The sequence below is a fragment of the Panthera leo genome, chromosome A3, assembly GCF_018350215.1.
Source record: "Panthera leo isolate Ple1 chromosome A3, P.leo_Ple1_pat1.1, whole genome shotgun sequence".
NCBI classification, from domain to species: domain Eukaryota; kingdom Metazoa; phylum Chordata; class Mammalia; order Carnivora; family Felidae; genus Panthera; species Panthera leo.
In genome coordinates, this window is record NC_056681.1 from 984,294 (window position 1) to 1,001,838 (window position 17,545).

A 17,545-nucleotide genomic window follows, 5' to 3' on the forward strand; every position below is an offset into this window, starting at 1 on the left:
AGCTTGGTCTCAGAACTTGGGAGGCCCTCGCCAAGGGGACGTCCAGTTCTGCCCTCGGAGCTGCTCCCGAGGCCCTGGGTGGGGCGAGGGACGCTAAACCAAGATCCCTGGCCACTGGCCTGGGGGGCAGATACTGATGGGGCCCTTCTTAGAAAGGAAATACTGCTTCGTTGAGGCCAGGCTGGGCAGGCTTCTGGCTCAGCTGGGCAGGGGACTTCCTCCCCTTGAAGCTCAAAGACCCAGGGAGGATGAAGTTTTAAGCAGAAAGTTGTCCCGCACCCGTGGGGCCCTGTCCTTCGCCCGGGGGTGAGGGCCGCTGGCAGAAATGGCAGGGGGCTGAGGTACAAGGCTGGTGTGTCCCACGTGGGGTTCCCTGTGGACACACACTTCGTACTTTGGAAGCCTGAGGGGTGGGGGTGACGGACTGTGTGCAGGAGGTGGACTGCTTGTGCTGGACAGGCAAGGCTGGGAGACACCTCTGGGCTTCGCAAAAGGCTAGAGGCCCGAGGACTGTTCCACCAGCAACAGGGAGCTACAGCAGCTCAGAGCAGAAGTGTCCCCGTGTCTTTCGGCGGGAGGCTCCCTCGGTGGCAGGAATTCCTTGGGAGGCTCCCGGGGGTGGGTGGGGGAAGCAGGAAAGGGGAAGAAAAGGCCTATGGGGTGAAGGACGGTGAGGAGCCCGGGCTGATCAGGTCTGCAGTCTGCATGTCAGAAAGTGGTGCTGCTTTGTGGGTGTGACTTTGGTTTCCACGTGCTGAGCTTGGCGTGTGGGATGCAGTCAGGGTTGATGTGTGGCCCAGAAGGAGGGCAGCAGAAATAGATACACCGGGCGAGGGATGTGGCCTCGGGGCTCGCATGGCTCAGGGAGGGTCATGTTGCCTGTCTCACTTCCGCAGCGGCCAGTGCACAGGGGGGCACCTCAGCGGGCCCCAGAGAGGTCACCTGCAGGTAAGGGAGAAAGGTTATCCTGGCCCCAGGGCAGCGGGTTCCCCTGGACGGGGCAGGTCGGTGCAGGGCGGGGGGGGGGGGGTCGCTTTCTGAAGACTCTGGGTCTCAGCCAGGAGGGTCTAGGGCTGGGACAGAGCGTGTCCCACATGGGCGGTCAGGCCCCAGCTAAAGAGCCTTTTGTCCTGGCCACCCCCGTGCTTCCTCTGCGCCCTGGAGGGGAAGCAGAGGGGGAGAGCTGAGCATCGCATGTGGGGTAGGGGCACGTGGCGGGGGGGTCCTGTGGCTTTTCTTTTCTCTTTGACAAGCGTGAGAGTTTTCTTGTTACCGACCTAGTGCACGAAGTCCTGAGCATCTCTTCTGGGCGCCTCCCTCTCGAAGAGTAGCCTGAACTTTGGCCGCTCTGAGCCGGCCGGAGTGCGCTGTGAAGGTTCCCCACGCTGCGCCCGCCACACGGACGAGAGGGGAGCCTGGGCTCAGCAGGCGGCTGAGCTAAATCGCTCACATTCTCCCTGCCCCGAGGGAGGCCGTAGGGCCGTGCAGCGCCACGGCGCTGAGCCTTCTGGCGCACGGCTCAGAAATGGAGAAGATGCCCCCCACAGCCCCACCGGGGTGCTGACACCCTGCCCGGGCTGCAGGAGCACATCCAGCCCAGGCTCAGAGAACAGTGCCAGCGGTGACCTGGTGCACGGAGGCGGAGGGGGAGGGGTCTTGGGGGCCGTCCTCGCTGGCCTCCCCCGGGCGCGTGGCACGGGCAGGGGCACGGAGGCAGGGCAGCGTCCCAGCCCGTCGCTTAGGGTCTTCTGGGCAGAAGAGGAGGCCTGGGGCTCAGAACGTAGTTTCGTTCTGTGTCTAGAGCAGATGGTGCCGGCCAGCTGTGCCCCTGAGCTCTTGTGCGCGTGAGCTTGCGTGTGTGTGCACACGTGTGTGCCTTTCTCTGTCTCCTTGCCCCATGGGGTCACCCGTCACGGCGTCAGCCCTTCATGCTTGCCCCTCCCCCCCGCCACCTCCAGAGCTTTGCCAGTCCCTCCACTCACCCCTCCCCGCCCACCACACCCCTCTGGGCCTGGCCAGGGCTTCCTCCACCCTCATGGGTGTGACCGCCGGGTCCCTGACCCCTCAGTGGCTGAGGGTCTGTGTGTCCATCCTCCAGGGGGTTGACCGGGAGCTCCAGGCCTGAATCCCGCACCCTCGGCGGCCTGGTCAGGCCGGACGGGCTCTCGTGAGGCAGGGGGCACACGAGCCCTGCCCTCAGCTGCGTCCTTCCCGACACGTGTGTGACTAAGTCCGTGGGCCTCCTCTGGACACTGGGGTACAAGCTGCGATGAAGGCAGCTGTGCCGTGACCGGCGATGCCGCTCATTAAGGGCTGGGCAGGGGGCCAGCCCAGGGCGACATCGCAGACAGACAGAGGGCAGGTCTCCCTGCCGTGCCCTTCTGCCGACACCTGAAGGGCTGGCAGGGTGAGCCGGCAGATCCCGGCCCTCAGCGGCCCCACCCTGACACCTGTCCCGTGGTGGGCTGGGGCGGGTCATCCTGCGAATGGAGCCTGTGGGTGCCAGGCTGGGGGAGCAGCACCCCCAGGTCTCCTCCACGGCCCCCCCTTCCCGCGAAGAGCTGAGCTCGTCTTGTCCACCCCCAGCCTCTCTCGACTTCCTGGCACGCCGTGTGGGCAGCCGTCTGGGTCCCCTGGAATGTCTTCATTATCTGCTTCTACCTGGAAACGGGGGGCTGTCAAAGGTGAGTAAATCGGAGGGGGTGTGGTCAGGCCTGCCTGTTCGTCACCGTCTCCCCCATGGTCTGTTCTCGGCTCTGGCCCGCAGGGGCGGCTCAGCGAGGGTTTGGGGATCTGAAGGGCAGGCAGGCGGACTGGGAGCGGAAGCCGCGGGTGGGAACACCTCCGAGGGGGCCAGGCAGTCCGGCCGCTCCTTCAAATGCTGGTAAAACCCACTGGCCTCCCCCTGGAGGAGGGGGACACCACATCCAAGCCACGTTTCCATGTTTTGCTGGGAGCATTGGTGTGAACACCTCCCGAGCGGCTGTTTTGGGCACTTTGTCCGTGATGCTGTATTTCACGCTTGCCTGGGGCTCAGAGTAGGTCCCGAGAGCTAGGAGTGGGGGAGGGTCTGCCTCCAGGTGGGCAGCAGGCAGACCGGCCACTGCTTCATGGGGCCACATCTGGGGCAGTGGGGTCGGGAAGACAGACGTCAGTTCAGACCCCTAAACTGGCAGCGACGGCCAGAGGTGTGAAAGAGGGGCCAGTGTGCTGCGAGAACACAGGGTCCGACCTGGACAGGGAGGCCTTCCTGGAGGAGGGGATGAGAGCGGGGGAAGGGGAGTCTGGGCAAGCAGAGGGAGGGTGTGGCTAAGAGCGCCTTGGGGGTCCCTGCCTCCCTGGCTGGAGCCCAAGCAGGTGGGGCCGGGACAGGCAGGAGGGCAGGACACCCCTGACCCTTCTGGGGACCCATGAGGGTGGGTGTGCGAGCGGTGTCTCTGGTCCCACCCGCATCCCCGGGACAGCAAGCTCCTGACCTTCCACCTGCCCCGGCACCGTTCCTGGTGGCCCCTGGACGGCCAGGCCTTGGTGCCAGGCATCGGCTGTGCCCTGTGCCCTGGAGCACGGCTACAAAGAGGCCCTGTGGATCCTGGTGGCGGTGAGCCCAGGGAAGGGGAGGGGTGGGGGGACTCTCCAGCTCTACCTCCCCAAGGGCCCCCGTCGTTGCCTCACAGGTGAGGAATCACACTCCCGCCCCCACCTGTGTGCTTTCGCCACAGGATGTGCAGGATGGAGGGTGGTTCACCAGCCTCGCGGGGCGCGGGGGCCTCTGCAGAACTGGGGTCTGCTGTCTGCTCACGGCACAGAGACGCCAGGTCTCCGTGAGAGGCCCGCGAAGGTGTAGCCAAAGTGCTTTTACCCGCGTTCACGGGCCCTGCTGTTAGGGGAGGGTCTGAGATCGATGGAGAAGGGCGCTCGACTGGGGTGGGGGACACCGTGCACCGCCACTCCACGTGGTTGATGTCACTCGTTTTCCCGGTGTGTGCAGCGAGGGTGACCCGCTGGGAGCCACAGTGCTGGTGGATGGCTGGAGTAGCATCATAGCTCGAAACAGTAACTCTCTATGCGGGTCGGGGAATCCGGAAATGGCTTAAACGGCCGGTTCTGGCTCCAGGCCATTCACGAAGCTACAATCAGGCTGTCGGCCGAGGCCCGGGATCACCCGCAGGTTGGATGGGGGCTGGACGGTCCCCAAGTTGGCCCGGTCACGTGGCGTCGGCAGGCGACCTCAGGTCCTCGCCCCCTGGACTCTCCCCAGGGCTCGTCCCCCGGGGCGAGCCGTCCGAGGGGGAGACGAGGGGGCTGCGGTGTCTCTGTGACCCTGCCTCGGACGTCACACTTGGTCATTTCTGGAGAATGTCAGTGTTGCACAGGCCAGCCCCAGCCAGGGTGGGAGACGGTCCCACAGGCGTGGGCTCAGGGGAAGGTGCACCGGGACGGACTGGGGGCTTCTGCCGGAGCACAGGCTCCCTGTGCTGCTCCTTGCTGCACTGACAACACAGATGGGGCCCAGAGTCCCACCTTCCTCCAAGGCCCAAAGTCTCTGGATTATTACTTGGGGAAACCCTTTGTCCCCATCGTCTCCCCATCTGAAGAAGAGGAAGGTGAAGGGCCATAGTTTGACCTGAGGCCACACGGCCAGCTGCAAGGAGCTAGGACCCAGATGAGGCTGTGAGGGGCGTGTCCCAACCTCCCCCCCCCCCCCATTCACGGATGGGAGGAGGCCAAAGGGAAGAAGGAGGTGACAATTATAACACGTCCTCCTTCAGGGCTTGGTGGCTGTGAACATACGTGCCTGGTCAGCAGAGCCCGTGACCATGAGCATGACCCCATCACCCAGCTGGTGGGGGGGGGAAGCCCCCATGTGGGCTCCAGCCCCTCCCGCTCACAGCCTCCGGGAACGTCCCCTGGGGTGTGTGTCCTCTCTCCAGATGCCACCATCTGTGGGCTGACCCTGGCCCAGCATCGGGGTGCACACCCAGTGGGTCTGGGGCTTCTCCTGTGCTCACTTCTCTGGGGGCAGAGCCCTGAGGCGCTTCACAGTTGGAGGTCTCTCCGGGAGTGTGTCTTTTCAGAGGGGGGGGGGTGCCTTATCCGCGGATGTGTGTGTCAGATGAGACTGTGAACTCAGAGATGGTCCAGACAGCCTGGAGGTCCCTGGAGAAAGGTGGGGTCATCGAGCATCTCCCAGGGCCAGCGGTGGGGCTATGCACAGGCGCTTTCCCTGCGCAGAGAAGGGAGAGGGCCCGGTGTCGGGGAAGCCCGTGCCGGGCTCCACCCTGAACAGGGTCCCCGCTGCCCCCTGTGTGGCCAGGCCACGTGGGCCAGTTCCGACTGATTTCTGGCTTTCCACCTGGGAGTCTCCCAGGGTCCCCGTAACAAGGCACTGAAAACAGGCAGCTGGAAACAACAGATATTTATTCTCTCCGACCCGGAGGCCAGCGTCCAACAGGGTTGGTTCCTGCAGGGGGCGCTGAGGGAGGGTCTGTCAGCTGCCGGCGTCACTGGTGTCTCTGTGGTTCCTCGCTGGTGGACACATCTCTGTCTTCACGCAACCTTCTCCCTGTGTGCATTCTGCGTCCAGTTTCTGTCCCCTTTTCCTTAAATCACGGCAGTCGATGACGTTAGGGTCTGCCCTAATCTGGTGTGGCCTCTTCTTAACTTCATCGGATCTAAAAAGACCCTTTCTAGACAGGGTCATATTCGCAGGTACTGGGGTTAGGACGTGAACACACGTCTCTGAGGATGTGATTCAGCCCACAACGACTAAGCAATTCCTCAGGGTTACATGTATGTGCTCTGGCTCCTGGAGGACCCCCGCGGCAGAGGGCTGCCCCGCGGGGACCAGCCGACCCAGGCCCCTTTCTGAAGCTTCGTGTTGTGCAGGCTGTGGTGGCCCTGAGGAGGCCACTCTCCCTGGGCCCATGTGGGTCACAGAAGGCCGACAAAACCTGATGCAGTCACCAGAGGGGACTGGCCGGATCTGGAGGCTCCTGACTTCGCCTGGTGTGCACGGGGGTGTCCGGGTGGATGTTGGGTTTGTAGCACAGGTTCTGAACTAGCGGCTGGTACTGGAAGTGAATTTCAAATCTAGGGCCATCCATGGCTTGGGGCATCCGTGCCTGTTCGTGGTGGTCTGTGGCATGAGAAAACACAGCAGTTCAGGTGGCCTGCGTACTTCCAGGGTTCTCTCTGCCCCAGTTTTTATAGGCCCCACGGACAATCCGACTGTGGGGCATTTGGGGTGCAGCCCCATAGCCAGGAAACAGACCCGGCCTTCCCTTTGGTGCTGGGGACCCCGTCTCCATGTGCCTCGCTCACTGCTGCCAAATGAGGGCCACGGTTACGTGAAAACACATGGGAACCCAGGTGCCTTCCTCGAAAGGGGAACTTGGCAGGGATATTCATCAGCACTTCTGAAGTCATTTACAGAGTGTGTAAAAGGGCAATGAAAAGGAAAGTGGGGAAGAACAAATGAAGATCTCGGGGGAGTTTCCAACATGCCTCCGCTGGTTCTGGTGCTGGAGGAGAATTCTGCGTGTGGATGGGAGAGACAGGGACACCTGGTAGTGATTACCCTTCACCCGCAGGGCTGGGCATCCGGTTAATGAAATGCAAGTTTCTGAATACCAGTCAGCTGGTACGAGCTTTGCCTCCAGGAGCCAGCCCTCTGCTGTTTGCTTTGGAGAGTTCGGAGAGGCAGGCGCTGAGCTGGCCCTGCGGTCTGGCTGGCGGGGAGAGAGACAGCCAGAGGAGGCTGCGCGCCCAGTGTGGACGGGGCAGGGTCTGCAAGTGCTGTGGGCCTCTGGGGGCTTCAGGGAGGACGGACGGGAGGTGGGAAGGCCGAGGTGTGGCCGTGGGGTTGCCTCCCCCGGGACCCTGTGCACAAAGAGCAGTGTTGGAGGGATGGTTTCAGCACCGCGGTCAGCGCCTGGCCCTGGACCCTTCCCAGGGAGGGACACCAGGCACGGGGCCACGGGGCGGCTGGCCAGCATGCTACACTGCGGCGTCGGAAGGCTTCTCAAGCTTGTCTTTCAATAGGGAGGAGACAGGCTTGCCTGGGTCAGCATAGACGAGGCCCACGACCTGCCCCCTGGAAGGACGGGGGCTTCTAGAGCAGGGGCACAGCACCCTCGCGACTTCAAGGGGGCCTGTTGGGCCTGTTCTGTGGATGAGGAGACCAAGACCCAGAGCTTAAGTGACCCCTCGGGTGTCACCCCTGCTGGTGGAGGGCCAAGCCACTCCCAGGAAGGCTGGGGAGGCTCGCTCCTTCCCGAGGCCCCTTGTTTCCAAGACTGTGCTGCTGGCCACGTTCCTGTCCCCCCACCACCCTCTCTCCGAAGATCTGCTGCGGCTTCTCCATAGCGGGCTCCCCTGTGAAACCCCAGAGTGGTCAGCGTCCCACAAGGCAGAGAGGCTGCACTTAATTAGGTTAATTCCAGGGGACGGGTGAAGGGGCCGTTCTAAGTGTGGGCGCCATTCCGGGCACCACATGGGGTATCCCACCCCCTCGGTGTGCGTAGCCCTGGCCTGCAGGGGTGTGGGGAGGAGTCACACCCAGGCAGAGTCCCCCCTGCTCCCGGGAGGCAGCCCTGCAGAGAAGGGACGGAGGGATCTGTGCCCTCCTGTCTCCCTCCCATCGCCTGCTGGGCTCCCCACTGGCTCCGCCCAAAGCTGGAGGGCGTTGGAACCCGGACGCCACCCGCACCACGGAGGGTGGAGAATGTGGAGGCGGGTCTGTGGGGGGAGGTGGGGCACCTCTGACGCACCGCCTTGGACTCCTGCTCGGAGCTGCATCCTTGGGGTGGAGACCATTGCTAGGGGAGGTGCTGCAAGAATCGGTGATGCCCCTGAGGGTGCAGGTCTGACCTGCAGGGTTCAGAAGCCATGGGGCATGACCTCACCATCCTCAGCTGCCTCTCAGGGTTCCAGTGTCTGGGGAAGAGGTGACTGCTTCCCTCTGCAGAGCCCCCCGGATGAGTTGGGGCTGTCCTCCCAAGGGAGCACACGGGGCTGTGGGCCTTTCGTGGGACTCCCTGTGGCTGTCATGTTGTGCACAGGCAGTCCTGCTCATGGGCCACTCTGTGCTCTGGCTGTGAGTCTGGGCTGGTCCCTCATTCTCGTTCACAGAGGACGCAGCTCCCGGACACGCTCAGGAGTGATTCATCCGTGGTTAGCGCTGCTCGGGCCACGAGAGTGCGGAGAGGCGGGCCGTGGGCAGCGTGGACCCTGCACCGTCTCCGCTGGAGCCCTTGCTCCCACAGAGGCTGGTCCCTGGGTGTCCATGGGACACTGAATGCCAGGCTGCCCTCTCCCCTGGGCACCTCCAGTGAGCCTGGCTGGGGAGCTTCTGCCTAACCAAGCCCCTGACGCCCTCGTGGCGGTGGCCAGCCCCGTCCACTCTGCCCAGGATGGCCCGCTGGGCTGGGTCCTGGGAACTTCCAGCTTGGCCAGCTCCGACTTCTCCAGCCAGGGCTGCCTCTAGATGCCCCCTCGCCCCTCCGCAAGGAGGAGAAACCTGGCGGTTGGCTGCTTAAGACAAGAGGCCCTGGGATGGCCTGGCGGTGGCTGGAGGGTTCCTCCTGGGGCTCCATCTGGGCTGTGGCCACGCCTCTGAGCGCTTCTGTCTGCCTGCGTCTCATCCTCTTGCTAAAGCAGGGACTTGGTTATGCTGACTCACCTGTCCGTTGGCCAGCCCTGACCCCTCCCACCCCTCACCTGCAGGGGCCCGGTCAGCCCCACAGGGGAGGTCAGATGCCACCCAGTACATCAAAGCTAAAGAAGTCCTTGGGTCCACTCTCCTGGTTCACTTTACAGACAAGGAAACTGAGGCCTAGGAGGGGCTGTGGCTTCTGTCCCATGCCCTTGCAGCTTGCCCGAGTCCTGGTCCGGACCTCTTGGTGTCTTTCAGCTTGTGGGCTTCGTCTTTGGCTGCTATGTGGTCAGCGTTTTCACCGAGGAGGACGGCTGTTGGTGTGCGGCTGCCAGGCTCCCACGAGAGCCCCTGAGCGACCCGGCCTGGACCCGCCAGGCAGTGGGGAAGGGACAGGGAAGCAGAAGGCACAGAGGGGGTGACTCTGCGTACTCCTGGCCTGCTGTTGGCCAAGCCTGAGACCTCGCCTCTTAGATGGACCCCTGTGCCCATCTAAGGCAAGGGTTCCTTGCCTGAGCGGAGGGGGCAGATGGCCCAGGCACCTGAGAAGAGAGGAGGAGGAGCCCTGGGCTGTGGGCACCAGGGGCAGCTCACCCCCAAACCCCAGGTCCCGGGGATCCCGTGCTGCAGGGTTGGCCCCCCCCACAGCCCCCACAGCTGCTGCAGGTGGAAGGCTGAACCCTCAGACCCACAGGGAGGGGCCCCTCTGCCTCCTTGCAGCTGACATCCCGGCCCTGCTGGCTGTGGCTGTCCCCACCGGGCCTTCAGTGCCGGCTGGACCCATCTGGGCAGCATTTTGGCTTCCTGCTCACAGAGGTGAGCCCCCGTGACCTTCCTCTGATTGGCAACCTGAACGCTCAGGCACACTTGCGAGCCCTGATCACCCCTGGCTCTGACTGGTTTCTTGGGAAGACCCTGCAGGGGACAAAGCCGGGGTGGGGGGGGACTGGGTACACCCGGGGGCCACGGGTCCCGTGAGCAGAACCCTCCCTGGGGTCGGTTCTCTGGGGATTCAGAGCCTCTGTTCCCAGGAGTTAGGTGGCTGTGAAGTTGGGGGTCCGCGTGTCCAAATGATACCCTGTGCTCAGGGAGCCGAGTCTGGACCAACCCCAGATCCCTCAGCTCTCGTGCTGTGTGACCCCTGGACCATCGCTCGCGGGCTGAGAGAGAACAGAAGGGGCTTCGTGTGTCGGTTACATTAAAACAAATGTTTTAGGAGGAGAACCAGCCCTGGGGGGTCAGAAATGCCTCAGCTCTGCCAGCGAGCCCGGCCGCCCACCCGCCGTGCAGACACAGACTCAAGGGGCAGGTGACTGATGCTTGTGAACATGGTGGGGACCCTGGTTCAGACAGAGATCCTGGCAGGTCAGGACGGAGCTCCCCACAGCTCCAAGGATCCAGGCTGTCCGGGCCTGCACGGTCACCCCAGGCCACCTCCCCCTGCTGAGGTGGTCAGCGTCCACTGGAACGTTTCCCTGGGGAGTCCCACTGTTCATCCTCCGGAGGGACAGTGCCAGGCCTGCCCTCCACCCACAGCCCCCCAGTCTCACCCCTGCCCCCGCCCTCCCCTCCCCACAGCCCCCCAGCCTCACCACTGCCCCCATCCTCCCTCACAGCCTCAGTCTCACCCCTGCCCCCGCCCTCCTCCCACAGCCCCCAGTCTCACCCCTGCCCGCATCCTCCCCGCCCACAGCCCCCCAGCCTCACCACTGCCCCCATCCTCCCCCACAGCCCCTCAGTCTCACCCCTGCCCCCGCCCTCCTCCCACAGCCCCCAGTCTCACCCCTGCCCGCATCCTCCCCCCCCACAGCCCCCCAGCCTCACCACTGCCCCCATCCTCCCCCACAGCCCCTCAGTCTCACCCCTGCCCCCGCCCTCCCCCCACAGCCCCCCAGTCTCACCCCTGCCCGCATCCTCCCCCCCACAGCCCCCCAGCCTCACCACTGCCCCCATCCTCCCTCACAGCCTCTCAGTCTCACCCCTGCCCCCGCCCTCCCCCCACAGCCCCCAGTCTCACCCCTGCCTGCATCCTCCCCCCCACAGCCCCCCAGCCTCACCACTGCCCCCATCCTCCCCCACAGCCCCTCAGTCTCACCCCTGCCCCCGCCCTCCCCCCACAGCCCCCCAGTCTCACCCCTGCCCGCATCCTCCCGCCCCACAGCCCCCCAGCCTCACCACTGCCCCCATCCTCCCCCACAGCCCCTCAGTCTCACCCCGCCCCCGCCCTCCCCCACACAGCCCCTCAGTCTCACCCCTGGCCCCGCCCTCCTCCCACAGCCCCCAGTCTCACCCCTGCCCGCATCCTCCCCCCCACAGCCCCCCAGCCTCACCACTGCCCCATCCTCCCCCACAGCCCCTCAGTCTCACCCCTGCCCCCGCCCTCCCCCGCACAGCCCCTCAGTCTCACCCCTGCCCCCGCCCTCCCCCCACAGCCCCCCAGTCTCGCCCCTGCCCCCACCCTCCCCCCTGTAGCCCCTCAGTCTCACCCCTGCCCTCCCCACATGAGTGCCTGTGGTTGGGCATGTTCTCCATTCTGTCATCTTTTCCATTGTTTGGGGCATGTTTTATTTGGGTCTTGATTTCTTACAGTTGATTTCATTGGTGGATTTGACCCATTTCTTCTCTACCATGTCAGTGAAAAGCCTTCTAACCTCTTGTGCAAGCAGGCGTCCTTGTAAGTGTGGCCATCAGAGCCTGCCCCTGGCTGGGCCTAGCCGGCTGGGTTAGCACAGCCATGAGGCTTCTCTTCCTGAGGAAACTTCACCAGGCATCTGTCTGTCCATCCATCTATCCGTCCATTCCCCCACCTATCCCTGACTTGTCAAGGTCAGCTAGGGGCTTGGCCCACACTCCCTGGAGTTCAGTGCCCAGCAGGGTCTAGGAGGTGGGTCTGGATGGTTCTGTGCCAGGGGGTCGAGGGTGCATGGAGAGGCCTCCTCCCAGGAGGGTGCTGTGACACTTCTCTCGGGGTCTCACTGTGGCAGGACATTTGGGGTGTTGGTTTCTTATCTATCCGGGGCCCTGAACACCGCGGGCTCAGGGTGGGGGCACCTGGGCCGCTGGCCCACCTCCTCTCAAGCAGCCTTTGCTGGGTCCCATGCATAACCCTGAAATCTGGGGTCAGGAGAGGCGGCTGGCGGTCCTTCTCCATAGAGATGCTCGTCCTCTGTCACGCCCAGGCCCTCAGAGACAGTTCTGCCCTTCACGCTACGCCTGTGGCCACCCCCTGGGACCCAGCCCTCTGGGCAGCCACAGCCTTCCTACCCGATAGGTGAAGGCTCATCTCAGCCGAGGGCCACCAGGGGTAGTGAGCGTCCCATTCCCATGACAGGGGAGCCCTGTTCAGGCCCCTGAGCCCGGGCGGAGGGCGGCCGACCACCCGGAGCACACGCAGCTCAGGCTGGACCGGGCTCTGGGGATCTTCCTCTGGCCACCAGACCCTGGGCACACCCTCACCCGACCCCCAGCCGCGTGGCCCAAACTCTGCTGGCGTGTGTGCGGCCAGAGCCCCTGCCCAAGGCCTGGGAGCCCTCGGGGGCTGAGAGGCGGCCCCTCTGACATCTGGAGCCTTCCACGCAAAAGCCTTCCTGCCCTGGTGCCAAGGGCGGCTCCTCAGGGGCCCCCTGACTTCTGCCCACGCCCACCCTGCCCCCACGGGCCTGCGTGAGTGAGGAAGCACCAGTCCCTCCTGCGCGTGACCTCCAGCCTCAGTGCCCACCGAAGACTGGAGGAGACACCAGCCTCCCTGCCCCCGGGGCCAGGTGATCGGACACCAGCCAGGACAGCGGGGCCAGTGCCCAGCTGAGGATGGCCGCGGCCTCAAGAGAGCTTATCGTCTTCTTTTTCTAAAAAAATCGAGGAAAAGACACAAGAGACTGCAGCATCGCTGGGACCTCCATCCCCCGCAGCCAGCCTGGGACGGCCCTCCCTCGTGCGCCTGGGACGGCAGCGCTGGACCCCCGGAGGCTGCCCGCACCGCTGCTGCGGGGGCCACCACAAGGACTTTGAGACAGGAAGGTGTGACCCCACCTCAAGGTCCATGTAAACCCACAGTGACACCCCCACCGCCCTGAGCGGGGGTTCCTGATTAAACACCACACACAATGCTGTGAGCGGTCGCCCAGGCAAAACCCCGCCCCAGGTGCCCTGCCGACGGACCCTGGGGGTGGGCGGCCTGGCTTGACCAGGACCACAGGCCCCTTCCGCCACAGAGCGAGGCGCTTCCTTGTCGTTAGCCAGTGGCCCTATTCACAGAAGGGATTAAATCCTGGTCCTACAGCATCCCTAGGGTGTCACCAAGTAGGGAGCAGAAAAGAGCGCCACCTGTAGACCCCCTTTCCTGAGAGGCAGGGGTCTGGAGCAGAATTTTAAGCTCAGGCTCAGAAGTGGCCTCAGGCTAGATGCCCTTGGAAGTCCTGTTACAACGCTGAGACACAAGATCAAGGAAGACGAGAGAGAAGGGGGTTGGAGGCGAGGCAGCATTTGGGGAGAGGGCGGCCGCGCTGCCCCGCCGGTGAGGAGGGGGCCGGCTGGAACAGAGGCTGCGGAGTGCCGTCCAGGGAAAACCCGCCACTTTACTGTAAATCTGCAAAAGCGCCTAAGCATCGGTCAAACCACCTTCACGCCCCCTCCCCTTGCCAAGCCGTCTGTAGCTCCCTTCCTCCCTGGGCTGCCAGTGGGGACTCTGGCTGGCCAGTTCTGGACGCCGGCTCAGTCATCCTCAGCAGCCCCCCACGGGACACGAGAGGCAGCCAGCATCTGAAGCACCTGGGAGAGAAGGAGAGATGGATGGGCTACTCTCAGGTGGCTGGTCCAGTGGCCAGGGACCTCAGCTGCAGGGAGTTCCCTCCCCTGCCTCTCGACCCCCCAGAAGATGCTTGGAGACATGGTGGGGCACATGGTGGGGACAGCCAGGAGGAGGCCCCCCATGATAAAGGCTGAGGCTTCCCTCCCTCCCCCATCTCGCACTCCCTCCTGGCCTCGGCTCCCAGGTGAAGGTCTCTGCCCAGTCCCTTTCTCACGACAACACACCTCCACAGCCATCCTCCCCTTGGCCTGGCTCAGCCCACACACGCAGCTGGACAGGACGCATTATCCCCTGATCACTAGCAAAATCAAGGCAGAGATGGCCCAGCCAGCCAGTATGGTCTAATGTGCCCAAGTAGAGCGGCAGGGGCTGCCCAGGGTGCGTGTTGAGAAGGACCTAGAGCCAGCATCTGAGCGCCAAGGGAAGGCAACGGGTTGGCGAGCAACACCCGGCCAGGCCAGGGAGGCAGGAGAAGTCAGGAGGCTGCCTCCCACCCCCTGCAGTGCTGGCCACCCCGGAGGTAAGAGGCGGCCCAGGGGGCAGATGGCAGCAGACAGGGTGTGCTGGGGTCACTGCCCTGGCACGTGCTGACGCCCCTGAGGCCCACGCGGGGAGGCGCCTGCTGGGGCCAGGCGAGACCCGCTCTGGGGCCACTCACCTGGCCTAGGGTAGGAAGGTGCGCACGCAGCTGCGGATGGGGGCCCTGCAGAGGGGGCAGAGCCGCAGCACGGGAGCGCAGTCCGCGCAGACCAGGTGGCCGCAGGGCACGAGGACGGTGCGCACGGGGTGGTCCAGGCAGACCTTGCAGGTCCGTTCCTCCTGCAGACGCCGCAGCTGCTCCCGGGCGTCCTGGGCTCCTGGGGGGACCAGCCGCACCCTCCGGGCCTGGGCTCCGCCCAGCTCCTCCACATCCACCCCCCCCACCGAGACCTCCACCTTCTGTATGGGGGCCAGGCCAGGAGCACCCTCCCCCGGCAGGGTGCAGGGGAGCCGGTCCTGCCCCCAGCTGGTCCCCAGGGGACCCTCACCTGGCTCTGTGGCACCTTCTGACTGGGCCTCCCTTCTGGGCGTGGGCAGCTCAGGACCCACGTGGACAGGAGCTGTGGGTGGTGTGGGACAGACTAGAAGCCCCCAGGGGAAGCGAGACCCCACCCAGGGGGCCCCACAGGCGAGGTCTGGCTCTGGCGGAGCCCATGCTGCCCGAACCCCCCAGAGCCCGCGCCACCAGGACGGGCCCTCCGGCCCCTGGGCAGTGGGAACTGTATGCCAGGGGAGAGCATGGGGCAGGGGCGGGCACGCACCTCTGGCCTCCGCAGCCCGGCCCCCGTCATCTTCCTGGAGCAGGTCGGCCACCAGCTGGGACGCGGATACGCTGGCCGGCACCGCCCAGAGGTACTTACGCTGCACCAGCCGCCGTACCTGGTTCTGCCCGAAGCCCATGCAGAGGGCAGCCTGCACCGCCGGGCACCGGCTCCATGCAGGCCACTCCTGCCTGCCCCTGGCATCTGCAAGGCAGGGGGAGGGGCACTGGACCCAGGGAGCGGGGGGGGGGGGGAGCAGCCCGCTTGCCACTGTGGCCAGTCCCCGGTGGCCGCCTTAACACAGGGGCCTCTGTGGCCGTCACGGGAGGGCTGTTCCCAGCACGTTTGTCCAGAGGCGCCACCACACAGAAAACACAGGAAACGTCATCGCCAAAGCCACTGCAGACAGAGCCCCAGCGGGTGTCAGGTGCTGCTTCCAGAGCGTCACAGAGACCAGGCTCAGTTCCAAATTCAGAGCTCGGGGCAACGAGGCCCGGAGAGCAGAAGTCCCTTGCTACAGGGCTAGAGAGGAGAGCCAGGATCTGAGCCCCGGAGCCTCTCGGACCCCTGTCCTGCCAGGTCCTGGGCGTGGGTATGGACAGGACAGCCCCGCTCCTCCGTGCTCGTGACCGCTGCTAAGGTGGGGCCGTCCGGTGCACAGCCTCTCCTCCTCCCACCCCTGCCGCCAGCGCTGGGATCGGCCTCGCCCACGGCGGCCTGCTGTGGCCTCCCTTGGGCACCAGACGCACAGAACGCCTGCACACAGCCCCCTACCCCCAACGCGGGCCCAGCACTGCTCCCTCACACCTGGCTGAGCACACCTGGCCTGCTCTCCAGCACGGGGACACCCAATGGCCCGAGCCACGGTGCGGGCTGCAGGTGCCCGGGGAGCAGAGCACGGGTCACACTTCGCGGCTCACCTGAAGGGGTGGTGGCGGCTGAGTCTGCGGGTTCTTCCGATTGGTCCTGAAAGGAGCCAGAGGACATCTGTGCCCTGAGTAGATGCAGGGGCAGGGGTGGGGAGGGACCCTCACCGTCCGTCCCGCCACGGCCCTGAGGGGAGCAGGACTCACCCAGGAGCCCAGCGGGTGGTAACAAGACTCCTGGACGCTGCAGACAAAGTCCCTTCCTTTTGTCTGGAGCAGGAACCCACATCTGGAGGAAGCAGCTTGAGAGGCCTCAGGGCGGCAGGCCCGGCCGTCAGAGAACCAACCTCTCCGGCCCCGCCTGCCACCGCGCACCCCACACAGGCCCGCACAGGGCAGTCGGGGCTCACTGAGTGTCAGGCACTTGCTGGGAAGGCCGCCCCCAGGAGGCCCCCCATTCCCGGATTTCACCCCCCCACCCAGGACTGGGGAGGCAAAGCCGGCCCGTGCCCCGCCCCAGGAGCGGCCTGCAGGGTCCTTACCTGGGGAACCACTTGGCATGCTCTGTCCAGGGGTCATCCCCTTGCTCCCAGCTCTGCAGACCCCCGCGGCAGAAGAAGCACCTCACTTGGTCTTGCCGCCCTGGGTGGAGCACGGATGCTGGCCCTGCCCACACCCGGCCCCTCGGTGCCGCCAGGAGCCCCCTCACCCACCCGCTAGGCCAGGTGTGTCCTCCGGGGCTGGGGTCGCGGGGGCTCCCAGGTGGTCTTTCCTCACGTGGCAGGGGCTCTCTGGGGTCACCCCTGAGCCCCCGCGGGGCCCCCCCTGCTCTCTGCCACCCCACTTGCCTTGCATTCCCCCTGGATTTCACACGCACCCCACTTTCTCAGGGGCGAAATGGGGGACGGGGCAGGCGTTTGTTCACAGCAAGGCAGGTGGACAGTTAGACCTGGAGCCCTGAGTATTCTGTGACCTTGCAGCTTCAGGTGACAGCAGTTCCTCTGTCACCTCTGCCCCAGGTGCCACCTCCCCAGGACAGATTCCCAGTGATGGGGAAAAGGGGTGACTGGCAGGCTCAGGCATCCATGTGGGGATGTCGCCTCCGCCTCGCCCCCCACAATCAGCAGAGACTGCAGACCAGGGGCTGCTACGGGCACAGCAGACCTGACAGCCCGTCCCCGGGTCTCAGGGGCCCCACGGAAGACCCACACACCTCCTGTCCCCCTCCCCCCCCAACCCCTGCACTCGTCAGAGTCTGAGCGGCCAGGAAAGACTCGGAGGCTGGGGACAGGTGCCCCCCCTCGGCTTTATCAGGCACAGACCCCCCCTGCTGTGGGGGAGGAGCTCCCCGGAGACCCTAGAAGTCTCCTAGAAGTCCAGAAGGGCCCCCAGGGCTCACCAGTGTGGAAGAAGCCTGCGGCAGCCAGCGGCTCTGGCCGCACCACAGCACTCAGCGGCCAGTCGTAGAAGGAGGCCAGCCTCAGCTCCTCAGAGCCCATCCCGGGGAAGGCCGGCCCTGTGGCTGGGGCTGCCCTGGCCCCCCCCTCCTCCTCCTCCTCCTCCTCTGCAAGGGGGCGCAGCTGGCCCAGGATCTGCCCATCTGTGCGGTCCCGGCCTCCCCAGGACAGGGCACAGCTGGTGTCCTGGTCCACAATGGAGCCGCACAGAGAGAGGGGTCCACAGTGGGCCCGTGTGGGACTGCGGCCGGCCACCCAGCAGCTTCGCTCAGGGCCACAGCACCGGCACTTGGCTCTGTCCTCGGGCCCCATAGAGCAAACACCAGCCCTGACCAGTTCTGCAGCAGGCACGCGGGCCCGAGGAAGCCGGTCCTGGAATGTGCCCAGCTAACCTGCCTCCAGGCTCCCGACCCCAGGGCCCTGCCTAGGGACAGCAAGTGGCTTTTGCCTCAAACAGCCGG

At 65.2% G+C, this 17,545-nt stretch overlaps 1 protein-coding gene across 1 annotated transcript; it reads right to left on the reverse strand.

Moving 5' to 3' along the window:
* Positions 1 to 13,386: 13,386 nt before the first annotated feature.
* On the reverse strand, positions 13,387 to 17,396 carry BIRC7 (baculoviral IAP repeat containing 7). Its single transcript, XM_042930092.1, has 7 exons — positions 17,027 to 17,396; positions 16,170 to 16,269; positions 15,835 to 15,916; positions 15,682 to 15,727; positions 14,489 to 14,560; positions 14,119 to 14,317; positions 13,387 to 13,420 (listed from the first exon to the last, which is right to left on the reverse strand). The coding sequence occupies exons 1-6, from the start codon at positions 17,394 to 17,396 to the stop codon at positions 14,124 to 14,126; spliced, it is 864 nt and encodes a 287-aa protein (XP_042786026.1). The 3' UTR covers positions 13,387 to 13,420; positions 14,119 to 14,123.
* Positions 17,397 to 17,545: the final 149 nt, after the last annotated feature.

Coding starts and splice junctions, on each gene's coding strand:
- BIRC7 (XM_042930092.1), bottom strand. CDS start 17,396: ATGGGGCCCGAGGACAGAGCCAAGTGCCGGTGCTGTGGCCCTGAGCGA. Junction 16,270..17,026: donor CGCAGGCTTCTTCCACACTG/GTGAGCCCTGGG, acceptor TGCTCCACCCAG/GGCGGCAAGACCAAGTGAGG. Junction 15,917..16,169: donor CATGCCAAGTGGTTCCCCAG/GTAAGGACCCTG, acceptor TGCTTCCTCCAG/ATGTGGGTTCCTGCTCCAGA.